Source organism: Crocuta crocuta, unplaced genomic scaffold, assembly GCF_008692635.1.
Source record: "Crocuta crocuta isolate KB4526 unplaced genomic scaffold, BGI_CrCroc_1.0 scaffold186, whole genome shotgun sequence".
Classification (NCBI taxonomy): domain Eukaryota; kingdom Metazoa; phylum Chordata; class Mammalia; order Carnivora; family Hyaenidae; genus Crocuta; species Crocuta crocuta.
Window position 1 is genome coordinate 6,765,663 of NW_027551569.1, and position 15,902 is coordinate 6,781,564.

The 15,902-nt window shown below is 43.8% G+C and overlaps 1 protein-coding gene across 1 annotated transcript; it reads left to right on the top strand.

Moving 5' to 3' along the window:
* Nucleotides 1-216: 216 nt before the first annotated feature.
* Nucleotides 217-8,485, top strand: PROX2 (prospero homeobox 2). The gene is made up of 4 exons (XM_077750645.1): nucleotides 217-1,536; nucleotides 5,449-5,556; nucleotides 6,656-6,850; nucleotides 8,300-8,485. The coding sequence occupies exons 1-4, from the start codon at nucleotides 217-219 to the stop codon at nucleotides 8,483-8,485; spliced, it is 1,809 nt and encodes a 602-aa protein (XP_077606771.1).
* The last annotated feature ends 7,417 nt before the right edge of the window (nucleotides 8,486-15,902 follow it).

Here is a 15,902-nt window from a genome sequence, read left to right on the forward strand (position 1 = left end):
TGTTTTCTCCCTGTCTCTAATTCCAGAATCGACTCAGAGTTGTAAGTTCTGGCATTACAGAGTCTGCATCCTTGACAGCTGCTTCTCATCTTTCTGAGTGTGAAGGAGGACCCCCCAGCTCCCTTGAGGCACCCCTCTAGTTGAGGACATTAGGAGAAGGGATTCCATTACAGAGCCACAACCGACCTTCTGAGCAAGTGTCGTGGAGTCAAGGAGATGGATCCTAACTCTGACTTGCTTCCTCCTCTGTCCCGGGCCTGTTCCCGCCTGGCAGAACCCTGTATGGAACGTGAAAGAAACCCAGCCCCCCGAGAGCCAGATAGAGAGCCCCGCTTTCCTTGGAGTCCTGCTCCCAGCTCCAGTTTTCCTGATCCTGACTGGTTCTGGGATGAGAACATCCAAGCAAAGAGGGCCCGAGTGGAGACCATCGTGCAAGGCATGTGCCTCTCTCTTAACGCTCTGGTGCCGGGCAGTACCCAAGCCAGGGACAGCCCATATTGCCCAGAGAAGGCCCAAGAGCGGAAGAGGAAGCAGAGCCTTCCCACGCCGCAAGGTCCTCTGAAGCCGGGCCCTGTCAGGGACCATGGCATCAGGAAAGGAGACCCTCGGGTAAGAGAACAGCTCTATCAGCTGAAGCAACAGCTAAGACATTTGCAAAAGCACATCTTGCAGGCTGCGGAGCCACGGGACACAGCTCAGGACCCAGGAGGCTCTGAGATGGACAAGGGCCCTCTGAGAGTGAAGCAGAGGAAGGGCTATGGATCTAGGCCCTGGGCTATGGACGGTGACCACCACCAGGGTTCCCATCGGGACCTCTCTGGGAAAGAAAAACGCAGAGTGTCTGAGATCGAATACCAGTCTGAGGAGCCCAGGTCCCTTCCTTGTGGAGCCCAGGATTTGCTGGAGATCTTGAGGAAGGAATTGACCGGGGCAGTGTCCCAGGCTGTGGACTCAGTATTACAAAAGGTGCTCGTGGATCCACCAGGCCACCCGACTCAGCTGGGTAGAAGCTGCCAGGGGTTTGTGCCAGAGGGTAGAAGTGAGCCCTCGCCTCCTGAGAGAGGGATCTGTAAAGATCTCTTTCCTTTTGCCACCTTGCCCAGAAGGGTCCAGCCACAAACTGGGGTCCTGTTGCGAAACTTATCACTGGCCAAGTCTCTAGATCCTCCCAGGTACACTGTTTCTCCGAGAATGATCCCCAGACCCTATCAGGGTCTGCCAGCAAACTGTCCTTTGACTGCGCCTTCCCACATCCAAGAAGATCAGATTCTTAGCCAGCTATTGGGTCATGGACCCAGTGACCACTGGGACAGCAGTCTTCCCCAAGGTTCATCTTCCCAAAGTCAGTCCTCCCCAGAGTCTGCCCTGCGATCCTGGGGAGCCATCAAATTGCGACCATCAGTTCTGAGCCAGCAGGAGTCCCCCTTGCCCTTCGCTTCCCCCCGTTTGGAAAGACTGCCCCTTCTTCCCTCAGTGAAGATGGAACAGGGCAGCCTGCAGGCTGCCCCGGATGTGCTCCCTTTTTCTTCAGTCCACATATCCTTTACTAGTTACTGAGGTGCTCAGTGCCACAGCCCAGAGACATGGGAAACCTAGAAGATGAAGGGAGGTGGGGACAAATAACTCCGTGGCATTTAAATAGTGTCACTTCCCCAATGATCTTCTTACTGTAGCTTCCAGGACTTCCTTCCCTGGGGCTCATAGTTTTTAGGTTCTGAGAAGGTGGTGGCCACATTTTGGGATTTAAGGATGTTGGGAAGATTAATTTACCTTCTTCTGTAACACTGGTTTCTACCACTACTGACTCTTTTCTTTGGGTCTGAAAGAGTTTTGTTTTTAAACTCAAATGGGTTTCCAAAGTATGATAAATACCCTATGGGAGGAAAAACCCCATAATTTGGTTGTCAGCAGCCTGTACAGCTAAGCAGAGAGTCAAAGGAATGAGCTCATCTGAAGCCACCCCCCCGCCCCCCCCTTCTCTTGGCTCCACAGGCAGAAAAGCCTGCATTGTCTAGGTAATTCACAGGGAAGCTATGCGGGACCAGAAACTTCTGAGGCAGTTGGAAAAGGGGATGCTTTCCTGAGGGACTAGACCCAAGAGGCAGCTGGAAGGGGTAAGAAGCCTTTTGCTTAAGGAACAGCTTCTAAGCTGCAACAGAGAGAACCAGAGCTCAGGGACTGGGCATGTAGAGGGAAGGGGGCCCCCTGTGGGGAGGGCTGAGGGGCCCAGGCTGGGCTGCAGGGGTCTGGGTCTTATCTTTGCAACCCTTAGGCAGACTCCACTCTCTCAAATAGTGTTGCCCAGAGTGACCCTTCTTCAGGACATTAACAGTTGTTAAATTAGGAAAAAAGCTTGGGTGAATACTAGGTTATTTCTACTGGTTATTTAAATGGTGGTTATTAAATACTGGTTATTTCTACTAATGGGTGGTTTGTGGGACTTCTTAGAGCCTTTAACATGCCGAAGTCCTATGTGAAGCTCTAAGAGGAGAATGTATGCAGCTTCAGGCTCACATGACCAAAGATCCTCTTCCAGCAAGCATCTTGTAGGAGTGAAGTTCCTGACGACATTATTTTTGATGTGGCTTTTTTAGCGGGCTGAGCTCACACTGCTGCTTCTCATGAACAGACTATAATTCAGTCTCCAAAGGTCAATGCATCTGTGGAGTTGTATATCCAGGCGTGAACAGTTGTGTCCTCTTGGGGGGTTGGGGGAAGGTGTTGTATTAAGGGCCGCAGGATGAGGTGGGACTTCTCACTGCCACACATTCTCTTGTGTCCTGAATGCCATGAGCGCCCTCTGCTGGTCACAGGTGTTGGAAACACACCTAAAGCTTGGGCACTATCACCTGCTTCCTAGGCAGGCCGGGGCAACTATAAACCCAAGGCTAAGAACACATCACCGGCCACTATTGCCTCTTCAGGCGGTAGGAAATCTTCTTGGAGGTGTAAAGATTGTCATGAAATCGCCCCGTGTGGCAAAGGCTACCTGTCTGGACCTTTGGTAAGAGGCCACTGGTTATGACCCCCTGTCAAAGTCAGGCAGTGGTGGAAGAGCCTGAATCCTCTGCTATACTTCCTTGGCAGGGGCATGCTGGTATTTCTCGGGCACCCATTGTGTGCCTAGCCCTGCTCTGTAAAATGAGGGGGTGGACTCAGACAGCTTTGGGAGTCTGGGGAGTCCATCGACAGGGCCTGGCTGCATGGAATGATTTGGGGCTCCCGGGCAGCTTCCTGGTTCCCCAACCATTTCCTCATCCCTGTTGCCTACACTCCAGCATTAGAGATGTGTTCCTGTGGGCCGGAAAAGCCACTGAGCGCCAGCACCCATTCACATTCACGCAACATCCCATGAATCAGGCAGAGCAGGAGCGAGGAGGAGATAGTGGGCAGCATTTGCTGTGCGCGGTCCTGGAGGTTGGCCAACCCGCCAGCAGTTCACAAGTGCGTGCCCACCACCACTTAGCCGCCATTCTGAAACTCAGAGCTCTGGAAATCCCTGTGAGTTCTCTCCCCTCAGGCTGACGGGAACATTTTTGGTGGCAAAACCCGACCTGCACTGATTGGAGGCTATTTATAGACTAGCTCACTTAGTGTAAATAGTCCTCCAGCTTGCTGTAGAAATATTAATGTACTGGATTACAGACTGCTGCTGCAGCCCCTGCTCGGGCCATTAACTGACCTATGGTATATGCACCACATTACCGTTGTAAAATAATAAATTCTGAAATCTGAACCCCATTTGGCCCAGCGTTTTGGAGAAGAGGTCGTGGGCCTGTGTTACCTCACAATCCTCAAGCGTCCACTCTAGCTCAGGCATCTGAGAGGCAGGGACAGAGAAGCAAACTAGCTCGCCCAAAGTCACAAGACAGACACATGCAGAGCCAGGATTCAAACCCAGGGTCTGATTGCCAAGCACAAGCTTTAACTACTATACTTACATTTTAGAAACGAGGCCCAGAGAAGATAAGTGACTTGCTCAAGATCACACAGCTAACAGGTGGCAAAAATCAGTATCTGAAACTGGGTCTTTGGACTCCTAAATCCAGGATTCTTTCCACAGCATTTACAAGCCTGTAAGAAGGATAAGAAGTTGGTCCAGTGAGGCAAGGGCTGAGGTCTTCTGGGCAGCAGCCTGGATGCCAGGGCCAGTTGTAACCGAAAATTGGTTTAGTTGGTTTAGTCTCCTTTGGCTAAACTGGTATGTCCTACTGAGAAGTCTTAATTGTCCTAAAGGTTCAGGTATCTGACCTGAGCTCCAGGTTACTCTGTGTAATGCTTCTCACCCGGCCCCAGGACTGTCCCTGGAAATGCTATGTGTTCTTGTGCAAGAATCTTTATTTCCTTCCCATGCTGGTGCTAGGCAGTCACAACGCAGCTCCCTTCTCTTGTTATAGGAGAAGCAATCTGTTCCCAGAGGGATGTATGGGTTGGAATATAATTTCCATATTTCCTGTATGGATTAAGGTTGACCATCTAATCACTCATCCATTCCTTCATCCAATAAACATTTATTGAGCACCTACTATGTTCCTAGCACCGGGCTAGGCATGTGGAATACAAAGATGAAAAGATAAGGTCCTTGCCCTCAAGGAGCTCACAGTCTAAATAGGGAGACAAACATGCAGTAAAAACTCCAGTGAGGTCTACAACAGAGGTTTGTACAAAGAGCCTTGGCAGCCCAGGGTAAGGAAGGCCTCATCCAGCAAGGAGATATTTCACAGAGGAAGGGCATCTAGGCTGAACTGGGAAGGGCAAGAGGGAGCTCTGCCAGGCAAATGAGCAGGCACGGCCGGGAAGTTCAAGCTTCTGGAGCCAAAGCAAACTGTGCTCTGGTACTCAGGCTGGTTAGGTGCTTATTGGCTTAAACACAGCAAAGGCAGCTCTGAGAGTAGAATGGGGACCATCTAGGGGGCTTGTTCCATTTTACAGATGAAGAAACTGAGGCCGAGAAGGGTAATGAAATCTCTATGTGGGGCTTTGAAATCCGGGACAGACCTGCCATCTTTCCCCATCCTATTCTGAAAGAACACACACAAAGTATGACAAACTGTATTTGATAGCATAAACATCATAGAACTTTTATACATCAGGATGTTTTTTAAATTCTGCAAATTCACTATACATATATGGTATTGAGTATCTGGAAAGCAAAGGCTTTTTTTTCTTAGTTTTTAAGTAAGCTCTAGGTCCAATGTGGGGTTTGAATTCACAACCCCAAGATCAAGAGTCACTGGCTTTACCAACTGATCCAGCCGGGTGCCCTAATAAAGAGTTTATATGATCAGACTTGCTAGAGACAGAAGAATGGAACCAATACACCATTCAACCAGAAAAAAATGAAGCAAACGAAATAGAAACCGTGAGGAACAGGACAATTCATTATTTGGATAAACTGGTAAAGATCATTTGATAAAGTGGTGTTAGTTTTCCTTGACGCTGAGACAAATCCAGGAGGGCCTAAATCCTGGTCACCTGAAGAAGGCCAAACTCATGTTTTTCTTCACACGCTACCCCAGCTCCAACCTCCTGAAGGCCTATTTCCCTGATGTCCAGGTAAAGTCATTCTTCATCTCTGAAAGCCTCTGTAAAACTCCCTGATGTCCAGGTAAAGTCATTCTTCACCTCTGAAAGCCTCCAAAAAATTCCCAAGAGGCAATGGTTTTGTCCAGTGGGAGGCAAGTCCTAGGGCATCATATCTACACCTCAGGCTCCCTTCATGTTGCTGATGGGATCGGTACAATTTCCAGTTCTGGGCTGAGACTACATGAGTAACTTTGGGCCACAAAGGTTGGGTGTCTGAATTTTAAGCTTTTGAACTGTAGATATACAAACACATGGGGAGAAAAGGTGGAGGGGAGAGAGAAACATTAGTAAATGGCATTTTTGGCTTAGTGTTTTATCTCTGCTAGGAGAGACTATGAAAAGAAAAAAATATATAAAGGGCTGGACACTGTCATGTTTATATTCAAATTGCTGTATTGCAAAACGGAGTGAAGGTGCGTAGGTATCCAGCACAATGATAAGGAAAATCAAGCTCTGACGGTTGGAACCAGACTTTGCCTGTTCCCTTTATCCTTGGTGTTGGAATAGGGCTGCTAATATTTTGAATCTACATATTTGTGTTTTCCAGATCTTTCCCTCCTATTCAGTTGCTTGGTTGACTCCTGCACTGAGCTCTGATTTCGATTCATTCTGCAACTCCAAGGTTGCGATGACCTGCTTTCTGCTCTATGCCCTTAATCTTTCCTTTTGCCATTGACCCTGCAGAAAGTTCTGGGGCTGCCATGCAATCTGCCCAGGTGCAGCAGAAGCTGGTATCACACTGGTCTTGACTCCACACCCTCCCAAAGTCACACTAGACACCATGGAAAGCTTTTCATGGGAAAAAAAAAAAAGAAAAGAAAAACAACCCTCATAAAGCTAGTATATCAAAACCAGTATTTTCTAATAGGAATTATAGCTAATTTGGATTTTTATGTGTATAAGTGAATAGGCTAGGAAAATGGCTGTGGCTTCTTTTTTAAAGAAAGCCCTTTTTCGTGGTGGTTGAAGCCATCCTTATTAAGCCCTATGTTGAACTGGAGGCTGACAGTTCTGACTCTGAGCACCTCGTGGCAAGCATCTGACCTGATGGGCCCTGTCGTTTATACAGTTCAACCGCTGTATTACCTCCCAGATGATCAAGTGGTTCAGCAACTTTCGTGAGTTTTATTACATCCAAATGGAAAAATTTGCCCGGCAAGCGATTTCAGATGGTGTCACAAATCCCAAAATGCTGGTGGTACTCCGTGACTCAGAACTTTTTCAAGCTCTTAATATGCACTACAACAAAGGAAATGACTTCGAGGTAAGACCACTTACTTGGGTCCCCTGAGGTCTGATGAGTGCCTTCCCTTTGTGATGGAGTTTTAGAAAAGACCCCTTTCTGTGTCTGTCCTTAACTCACCGAGAGTCAGGGTAGCCTGGGCCCAGTCTCTGTATCATCCACACAGATGAGATTCAGCATTTTCTTTTATGCAACAGGTGGATATCACAAGCTGAATATACAGCCAGTCTTCATTTTGAAACTGCAGCAGAGGTCAGACAGGTGTTGTGCCATTTTAGAGTTACTACTCTGTAATTACAACATTCTGTAATTTGTTGAACTTTTCCCCTTAGTGTCAGGAGGCATATGACTAAATGCTATGCTGTTGTAGCACCTAGACTTGGCCTCCGTTTTCTTTACAATTTTTGTTCATTTCATCATTTCGTTCTTTATTCTCACTTCATCAGTTTTATTTGTCGGTCTTTCATGGCAAGTCACCTCAGATCCTTTCTCTCTGGAAAGTGAATAAACAGTACTCAAGCTTCTCGGTCCTTTGGGGATCTCTGTGAAGGCACACTGGTGGCACCTTAGAGATTAAGCATCAGTAAAGGGTGAGCCAGTGGCCTAGGTGTCACCAGTGAGTACTCCTAATCCAGACAGGCATTTCCTTGTGTGTGGTGAACAGCTTTGCTGGACTGGCATCCTGTTCTGCAGGTCGCTGACTGCACTTCTGTCTCCTTGTCTCTCTCACTTGGCCCTGATACCTCTGACAAAGGGGAGAAATGCTGATAACCACCAGACGTTCTGTCAGAACATGTTTGGAAACCTAAGCCTCCTTTCTGAGGCTTGTGGGGTCAGGGTGTGTGGACAGGGCGCTGCTGCCACATCTTTCCATGTGGGGTGGCCATCTGGCATGCAGCAGTGGCAAGCTGTGGACCAGACTGGATTTGGAGGACTTGTGGGACTCCCCATCATTTATGATGCCAGTCTGTGAGAGGTCCTGGAAAATACTGAGACCCCCCTCAACCTCGTGCTTGACTTTGGAAGCAGGAATGGTTCCGAGTCTTTTGGATCCAACCCCAAAAGATGGTGGGATGAGGTACAACAGTTGTAAACTTGGGGCATGCCTTTCCACATTAGGCACTAAGGAAAAGAATACTAAAAACCTTCGTTGAATTACAGATTTAGTTTCGATCAAAGTCAGTTTCTCCTTTGCTAAAAACATCACCATTAGTAGAATCGGCTTCTCTTACAAAAGGAGTGTCCCTAATATGCTTTTTCCTAGGGCTGTCTCACGGGTACCATCATTTTAAGGTTTGTATTTGATGAGAGAGCAGGGGATTCTGAGGGCTTCAGACATCGGGGGCCGGGAGAGCAGGGATGCTCTTATCAGCCCACCACCCCAGGAACAGGCAGCACTGAGATCTGCATGGTGCTGGTACTTCAGAGCCTCATGTCTTTTCTTTCTTGTGGGTCTCTTTGGGAATGCAGGTCCCGGACTGCTTCTTGGAAATCGCCAGCTTGACGTTACAGGAGTTCTTCAGGGCTGTCTCCGCAGGGAAAGACTCAGATCCTTCCTGGAAGAAACCCATTTATAAAATTATTTCAAAACTGGACAGTGACATCCCAGAGATATTCAAATCTTCGAGCTATCCCCAGGAGCTGTTTCGGAATTAGGATCTCACAAAACCAGGAGCAACTGACCAGGGCTTCCTGGGTTTGTCTTCAATGGCAGTCAGTACAGCTCTAGTCATATAAAAAGGGCGTAGGTACTAGTGCCAATTCTGACCATTTGTTTCCTTTTTCAGAATCATCAGACGTTTGATCTCAACTATAAAATATATCAACCACATGTAATGGCGTATTGGTAGCATATTGTAAAAGGAACATAACAGTTTGGAACCAGAACTTAAAATCTCCGCTTCACTGTTTCCAGATGTTGTGACTCTGGGAACTTGCTGGGATCACTGCATCTGTAAAACCAGACCATAAGGATTAAAAGATAGTATGTCCTGAAGTACTCTGAAATGTTACTCACTACACAAAGGCTAGTGTTCTCTCCAACTTGGCTTTCAGCTAAAGTTATCTTTTGTGGGGCTTTTACAAATTACTGGTTTTAGTTACCTATTTAACGAGCTCCACCTATTTGCTAGACTCTTTCAAATACATTACCTTTCAAGCTTTTCACCCTGAAAAGTAGATACTGTCTTTATTTGAAAAACAACCACACCTAAGCTTTGGAGCTGTGAGGTTAACTTCCCAAAGTAGAAGGTGTGGTATTTGGGGTGGTAGGGACGGTCAGGAGTATGGAGGAACCCAAGTCCTTTGGATGCCAAGCCCTGCCTAGCACTCAGGAGTGCTTCATCACCAGGGTTTCCATGAGCATTCCAGCAAGCCCAAGGCAACTTTCTGCAGGACTTGAGTGGTGCTGTTCATTCATTCATCTACTGGGAGTTGATCAGCGGGACAGCCCAACTAGTCTCTAACTGACCAATGCAACTGATGCCCAACCTCTGACGTGCAGAAGAAACTGAACTTCTGACTTGGAAGATAGAAAGGGGCCTTAGGAGATCATCTGGCACACCCAGCTTGAATTAGGAAGGAAGGGACTGAGGTCCAGACAGGAGACTTGCACAGCCTGTGAATGGTCTCACAGACAATGAATGGCATAAGTTGGGGTGAAATACAGCATCACACACAGAAAAAGAAATTCTCCCACTCCTTAAGGAAATTATAGGCCATGATCAATCTTTCTCAGATTCAGGTGTTCATAAAATCATCTCCCTCCCACCCCACCGTACTGGCTCAATACAAACTGTGACTCACTCTGAGTATATGGGCGAGACATGTGCGAAGCTGAGTAACTGCATCTGTCTTCTGAGCTAGTCAGAGCTAAGTGTTTGTAAGCAGTGCAAAGGTGTGCAGGCTGGGGTGGGGTGTCCCACAGGGTTCAGGCTCGGTCACTGTGATTAAGGGATGTCTGTAACTTCATTAGCTTACTTCTTTCCCATCTACATAAAACAAGTTTCTAAGTTCAACCATCCTACTCCCTTGACTTTTTGGGTGGGCTAGATCAGAGATAAAATCCCTAAACTATTGCTAGATGTATCAACAAAAATAAGGTACAAAAAAAGGACTTCCTTTTGAATTTTCCCTTACTTCAAAAAGCTGAGAGGAAAATCAAAACAGATGTACTCAGCCCAAATGGATTTTCAGGTTGCTTTAAGGTCATTTGTAAGTGCCCTTTGATATATCCAGTTGCACTCAGATGATCTTTGCCATATTTTGTCCCAGAATGTTCCCTTCAAAAATGAAGCAATCTGCCAAATCTAAGCTTTAAGAGTAGGCAAGCACAGAGTAGCCTGAGCAAGAGCAGTTATCTGTGTTTGGAGACGGCAGAAGAATCCACTACTCAGAGTGGTATTACATAGTTATTGAAGATATTCATGAGAAACAATTCCAAGTTCACATGATTGTCTGATACGGAGCAGCCATTTTCTGTCCCAATCCTGAAAGTCATTAGCGTGTGTTTGAAAGATTAAGCCAAACCACCTCCAGGGCAGTGAACCTTGTCCCAGGGACCAATTAGATGAAATGTACACGCTTAAATTGAAAACATTTGTGTACTACAGTACTTCCAGGAAGTGTTCTCTAATCACTGACCTAAACCCAGAAGAATGTATAAATATACATGCCTGCCAACAGAAAAATTCTATTTTTTTATATTTTTCTGTTTCTACCAAGTATCTCTGTTTCTCTGTTGGGGGCACATTCTGAGCTGGTTATTAAGTTCTTTTAGCTGTCATAACATTGCCAAAGATCTGGCCATTCTTTCCATTAAGGTATACGTGGGCACTATTCTTTCCCAAATTAGACATTTTCAGAGTCTTTCAATGGTAGACATATTTTTATGTCTAATTATCTCATCCTTCAATGGTAGACAGTAGGACCTGGACTGTGGTTTATGATTTTGGCACCATTGGGAAGTTAATGCCCTATTAATGATTAAAAGCAGTTAGTTGGCATTGCATACAGGTAAAGGTTCACTAGGAACCCTATTTCAAGCATAGCTTCACTGAGTACACCCAGCCCCACACCGGATTTGCATAGCGAGGAGGACAAAGCCACCTCCAGGCATATGGATGGTGCCTTAACTGTTTGCTTTCCATCCATGGAAGAGCAAAGCATACAGGGCAGAGGTAACAACGCACTCTTTAATAAGGTTAAGCACCTCAACCCCATCACTACCTGGAGGTTCACAGGTCTTTGTTTTCAGTAACAAAATGCAGAATCATCAGAAAAAATGATCCAAAACAAGACATCTATAGTATAACTTTACATATGCCTTTAGAAAATATTTTTTTAAGTTACTCCTTTTAAGAGAGAGTGAGAGAGCGAGGGGGAGGGGCAGAGAGAGAGGGAAAGACAGAATCCCAAGCAGGCTCTGAGCTGTCAGTGGGGAGCCTGACATGGGGCTCAATCTCACAAACCTGAGCTGAAACCAAGAGTTGGACACTTGACTATGCTACCCAGGTGCTGCTAGAATATATTTTTAAAAAACCCTTATAAAATTAGCTAAAATTTTGGTGACCTGTTTCCTAGATGATATAATCTAAATTTTCATAATCGTTGATTTTGACTCTTTTCTTTGTAGTTTCAACTTTTTGCTTTGTAAAGTAGGTCAAGTTTTATGACGCATGCATTCAAAACAAAATAGAAATTTAAAAAATCCCTTTGATGTTTTTATACAAACTATTAGATGCTTGCATAGATTTCGCATAATGCAAGTTCATTTTCTCAAGAGTGAGAAATAAAAAACAATAACGAGAAAGTGATGGGTGAGAGAGATGAAGAACACGTTGGCTAAAGTAAGTTATAGTTCTACCAGGCTGATGATTAAATTATGCACACTTGAATTTGAGAAGTGCTCTACAGTTCTTAATGATTGCTTCAAGGCTTGAGGCTGTGGGGGGAAGACATAAGCTTGTGAAAATATAACAAATGTAATATTTCTTATGAAAGTATAAAGATATTCTTGGTCAGATTTAAGTATATATAACACACACTGTAAGGAATGAGCTCTGATTACCTATTGAGAGTATTAATAGTGCATACTGTATCTCTGAGGTAGATCATGGTACCTACAATTTAAAAATAGGCATTAAGTGTTCACCTGTAGAAAAAGATAATTCATGAGCAGAGTATTTTTCAGGAGTACACAATAGGAATAGTGAAGAAATTCCTTCAGACAATACAAACCTAAGTATGCAGGAGTTGAATGCTCAGTCATCCTAAAAAGAAAACCCTCGAGACCCTAGAGGTTAGCCTCTAAAGGAAGAAGGGAATGTCTGAGGAATGTTGATACGATGAAAACAGTAGAAGAACATCCACCCCAAGCCTCACCAGTTCACACATCCATCTACTCACTGAAGAATCTGCTCCTCCTTCACCAAGAGTCTTTCAGGTTGTTTGGTTTCTTACAATCTCACCCTTTCATGCTCACAGATTTGTTTTGCTATTCCCAAATTCTCCAGTCACCCCTTAAACACACATCAGGTCCTTGTCTTCCCTTTGAAACCCCCCTTCCCCACCATTTACTGATTTCTGTGGCTCAGACTCCTATTCCTTTATGACTGCTTCTGGTCTGGAAATTGAGCTTTAGGCAAGGGTGTTGTCTCCACCCTAACCTTTTGCCACATGAAATTTCAGGTATCTGATCTGCTGCCTCACCTGCACCTTCACTTCCCTCTTAACCATTAGCTTCCTTAAGAAGAGGCTTCAGAAAGGTGCAGGAGTCTTGGAGCGTGGTTTCATCCTGGCCCAAGCACCTACTGGCTATGGATCTCTGCAAGTTACACTCTCTGCCTCAGCTTTCCCACCTGTAAAACAAAGATAAAATAGTACCTACCTCACAGTGCTGTTCTAAGGTTTAGGTAAAAATAATACATGTGAAATTCTGAGCACATTCCTAGTGCATGTTATGTTATTACATAGCAGTCATGAACTGTTAGCCAAGTCATGAGTTTGTACTGCTCTACAGTGGAAAAAGAAGTCTTAGCTTAAGAATGGCATGGATGTGTGTGTGTGAATTTATAGGTGTAAAACATATTCTGAATTTTGTTTTTACTATAACCATGCAGTAAAATGCACTAATACCTGTGATGACAACAAAATTTAGCTTTAAACTGAGATGTTAATGTTTTCTAAGAGGTAAAGAAAATCCAGCTAAAAAAAGCCTTGTGCTATAAAGTCTCTATGCATTCCCCCATTTACTCTCTATAACAGTCCTATGTTGACATGTTTACTTGGTACATGACATGACTACTATTGTTATTTGCTAGTTGGTTACCAAAGACGTTGATCTGCTTTTATCTTTTACAGGCCAATACATTGCAGTCTGACACCCTCCTAACTGTAAGCTTAGTGACCAAGACATATTTCTAAAATTATTCAACTTGCCGTCTTTCACAAATGTGTTTGGGAGCTGTATCAATGTTCCCTGAATAGACTGGCTTGAATATGTTCTTAACTCCTGTACAGTTGTTCAAAACATCCTTGTTGTCCACTCCTTAAAAGATTAGATGCGTGTGTAAGGGGAGCATATACTGACACAACCTTGATTTTCCTCTCCTAATATTTAAAATCTATATTCAGGATTGCATTTTAATGAAGGTAAGCTTACTTTTTTTTATTGCAAGTAATCTGGCCTCTTTTCTGTTTTTCATTTTGTAGTCATTAATGTTGATGAATCTTACCCTTCTGCTCTTTCATGAATGTGGGATTCATGATTGTCTTTTTCAGAATATTTAAGGCTCTTAATGTTTGTTTGTTTTTTTTTTTTGGCTACTCTGTTCCCAAATAAATTAACTTTTTCAAATCCAGAATTACGAGACAATGTTTGGCTGAAGTCTTACTCTTTTAAATCCCTAAGACCCACAATTACATCTACTGGAATGTATTATTTTTATAAATACCCCCAAACTGCTTTTGCCTAAGATTACTATCTTGATGTTTACACATCTCATTTCTCATCACATAACTTATTACTTCATCAGAGCTGAGTTTGGTGATCAACCAGAGTTTTCCAACCAACCCACACTAGAACTCTTCTCTCCTCTAAAACTCTTGCTAAAAATAATGTCAGAAGTAAGAGCTTCCAAGAAAGACTGGGGTGCAGGTGTTAGAACAAACTACACGCACAAACAGTTTTGCTAGACTATAGATTTGTCAGGGAACAAAGAGTTTAATGACACTGAACTTACATTCCTAAACACCTTAGTTTTGATATACTAGATGCAAAGACAAAATCCTCATGCCATGTAAACAGTAGATACGATTATGTATCCTTAAGTTCTAGAGATAGCAATTACTTATAAAACATTAAGTGAGGCGGAGTTTAATATGTTGACAATGCTTAGAAGATGCTATTAAATGACTTTCCATTTCTTTAATATAGAATCATACCTATTCACTTCAAACATATCAGGGCATTTCTCTAGGGGGTAGACAGTTTTCTGTTTTAGAAACCAGAAAGATGACCATTTATTGAACAAGTCTCAAATGTTCAAAAACTTGGCAGGAAAGGATCTCTTCCAGCATTCAGTCCATTGCTGTTATGCCAGAATTAGTGGATTTGCCCCCCAAATAAAGACCACTAACAGATTTTACGTCTTGTAGTATAAATTTATCATTTTGCTTCCTTCACATAAAGTGACCACGATTTACCTCCTCAAAACAGTCCCTGAGAAACACACCTTTAATGATGATCACGTTTTAAAAAGTCACTTTATGTTACAAAAGCTATGCTACCTACCCCCACAAAACAGCAGTCCCCCCAAATAGAAAGACCTGAACTCAAGCTGGTGGGATCACAAGCAAAGTGACTCATTCCAAATCACTTAACAGTTCTTCAAATTGTATCTTGATCACAGTTTGTATCATGGTATCTTGATCACAGTGGTGTTACATGAAGCTATACAGGATGACATTGCATAAAACCACACACACATACACACACACACACACACAGATATACATACACATGAATGCTTGTTAAGCAGAATAAGTTCGTGGAGTATTCCAATGTCAACTTCTTGGTTTTGAGAGATAACTCTATATGACATTACCATACGGGGAAATTTGGTGAAGGATGCATGAGGACTTCCCTGCACATTTTTTGCAACTTCCTATGAGTCTATAATTATTCAAAATACAAAGCTAAAACAAAAGCTACACAGCCCACGTAGAATCAGAATCTTTGACAGAGTTCTATTGAAGGACTGATGTCTCCTAAGCAAGAAGCAAATAGAAGTCCACATCACCATAAATGAGAGTGCTTCTGTTAGAACACTTAAAACCACAAACAACTAATTATCTCAAATACCAAAGCAGGTTAATTTAATAAGGTACATTCTAGCTTCGTGATTAAATACCAATTTTCATTTTGTTGGGACTTGTTTGGTTCTGTTCTGCATACACAGATAGTTAGGACTATCAGCTAATTCTGCTCTCCTTGTAATCAGAAGAGTCATAGAAAACTAGCCTGTCCTGCCTGCCCTCTACACTTGTCTTCTCCCATATGTGACCTCCTCTACAAATTAAAATTCTCCTCTGATATTTACAATTTAAATAACATTATACCACAACTCATTTCTATTGTTAGGAACCTTCACTACAACTAGGAAAGTTATGGCTTGTTTTCAGGCCCGGGGCACATATGTGTTTCACATTAAAAGACATTTTAAATCTTGGCTTTATTTGCTCCCAATAAGCCAGGTTCTCCTTGTGCCTAGACTGTTTCTTGTTTGTCAAGTACCTTTGGAAACTGCATTAACTCTTTCAGGCTATATGGATTTTATTTTGCACTTAAGGAGTTTTATTAATTATTCTTGTTATTGGGGTGCCTAAGTGGCTCAGTGGGTTAAGCATCCAACTCTTAATTTTGGCTCAGATCATGACCTAATAGTTTGTTGGATCAAGCCCGGCATTGGGCGCTGCACTGACAACATGAAGCCTGCTTGGGATTCTCTCTCTCTCACTCTGTCCCTCCCCTGCTGATACACGCACTTACTCGTGCACTCTCCCTCTCAAAATA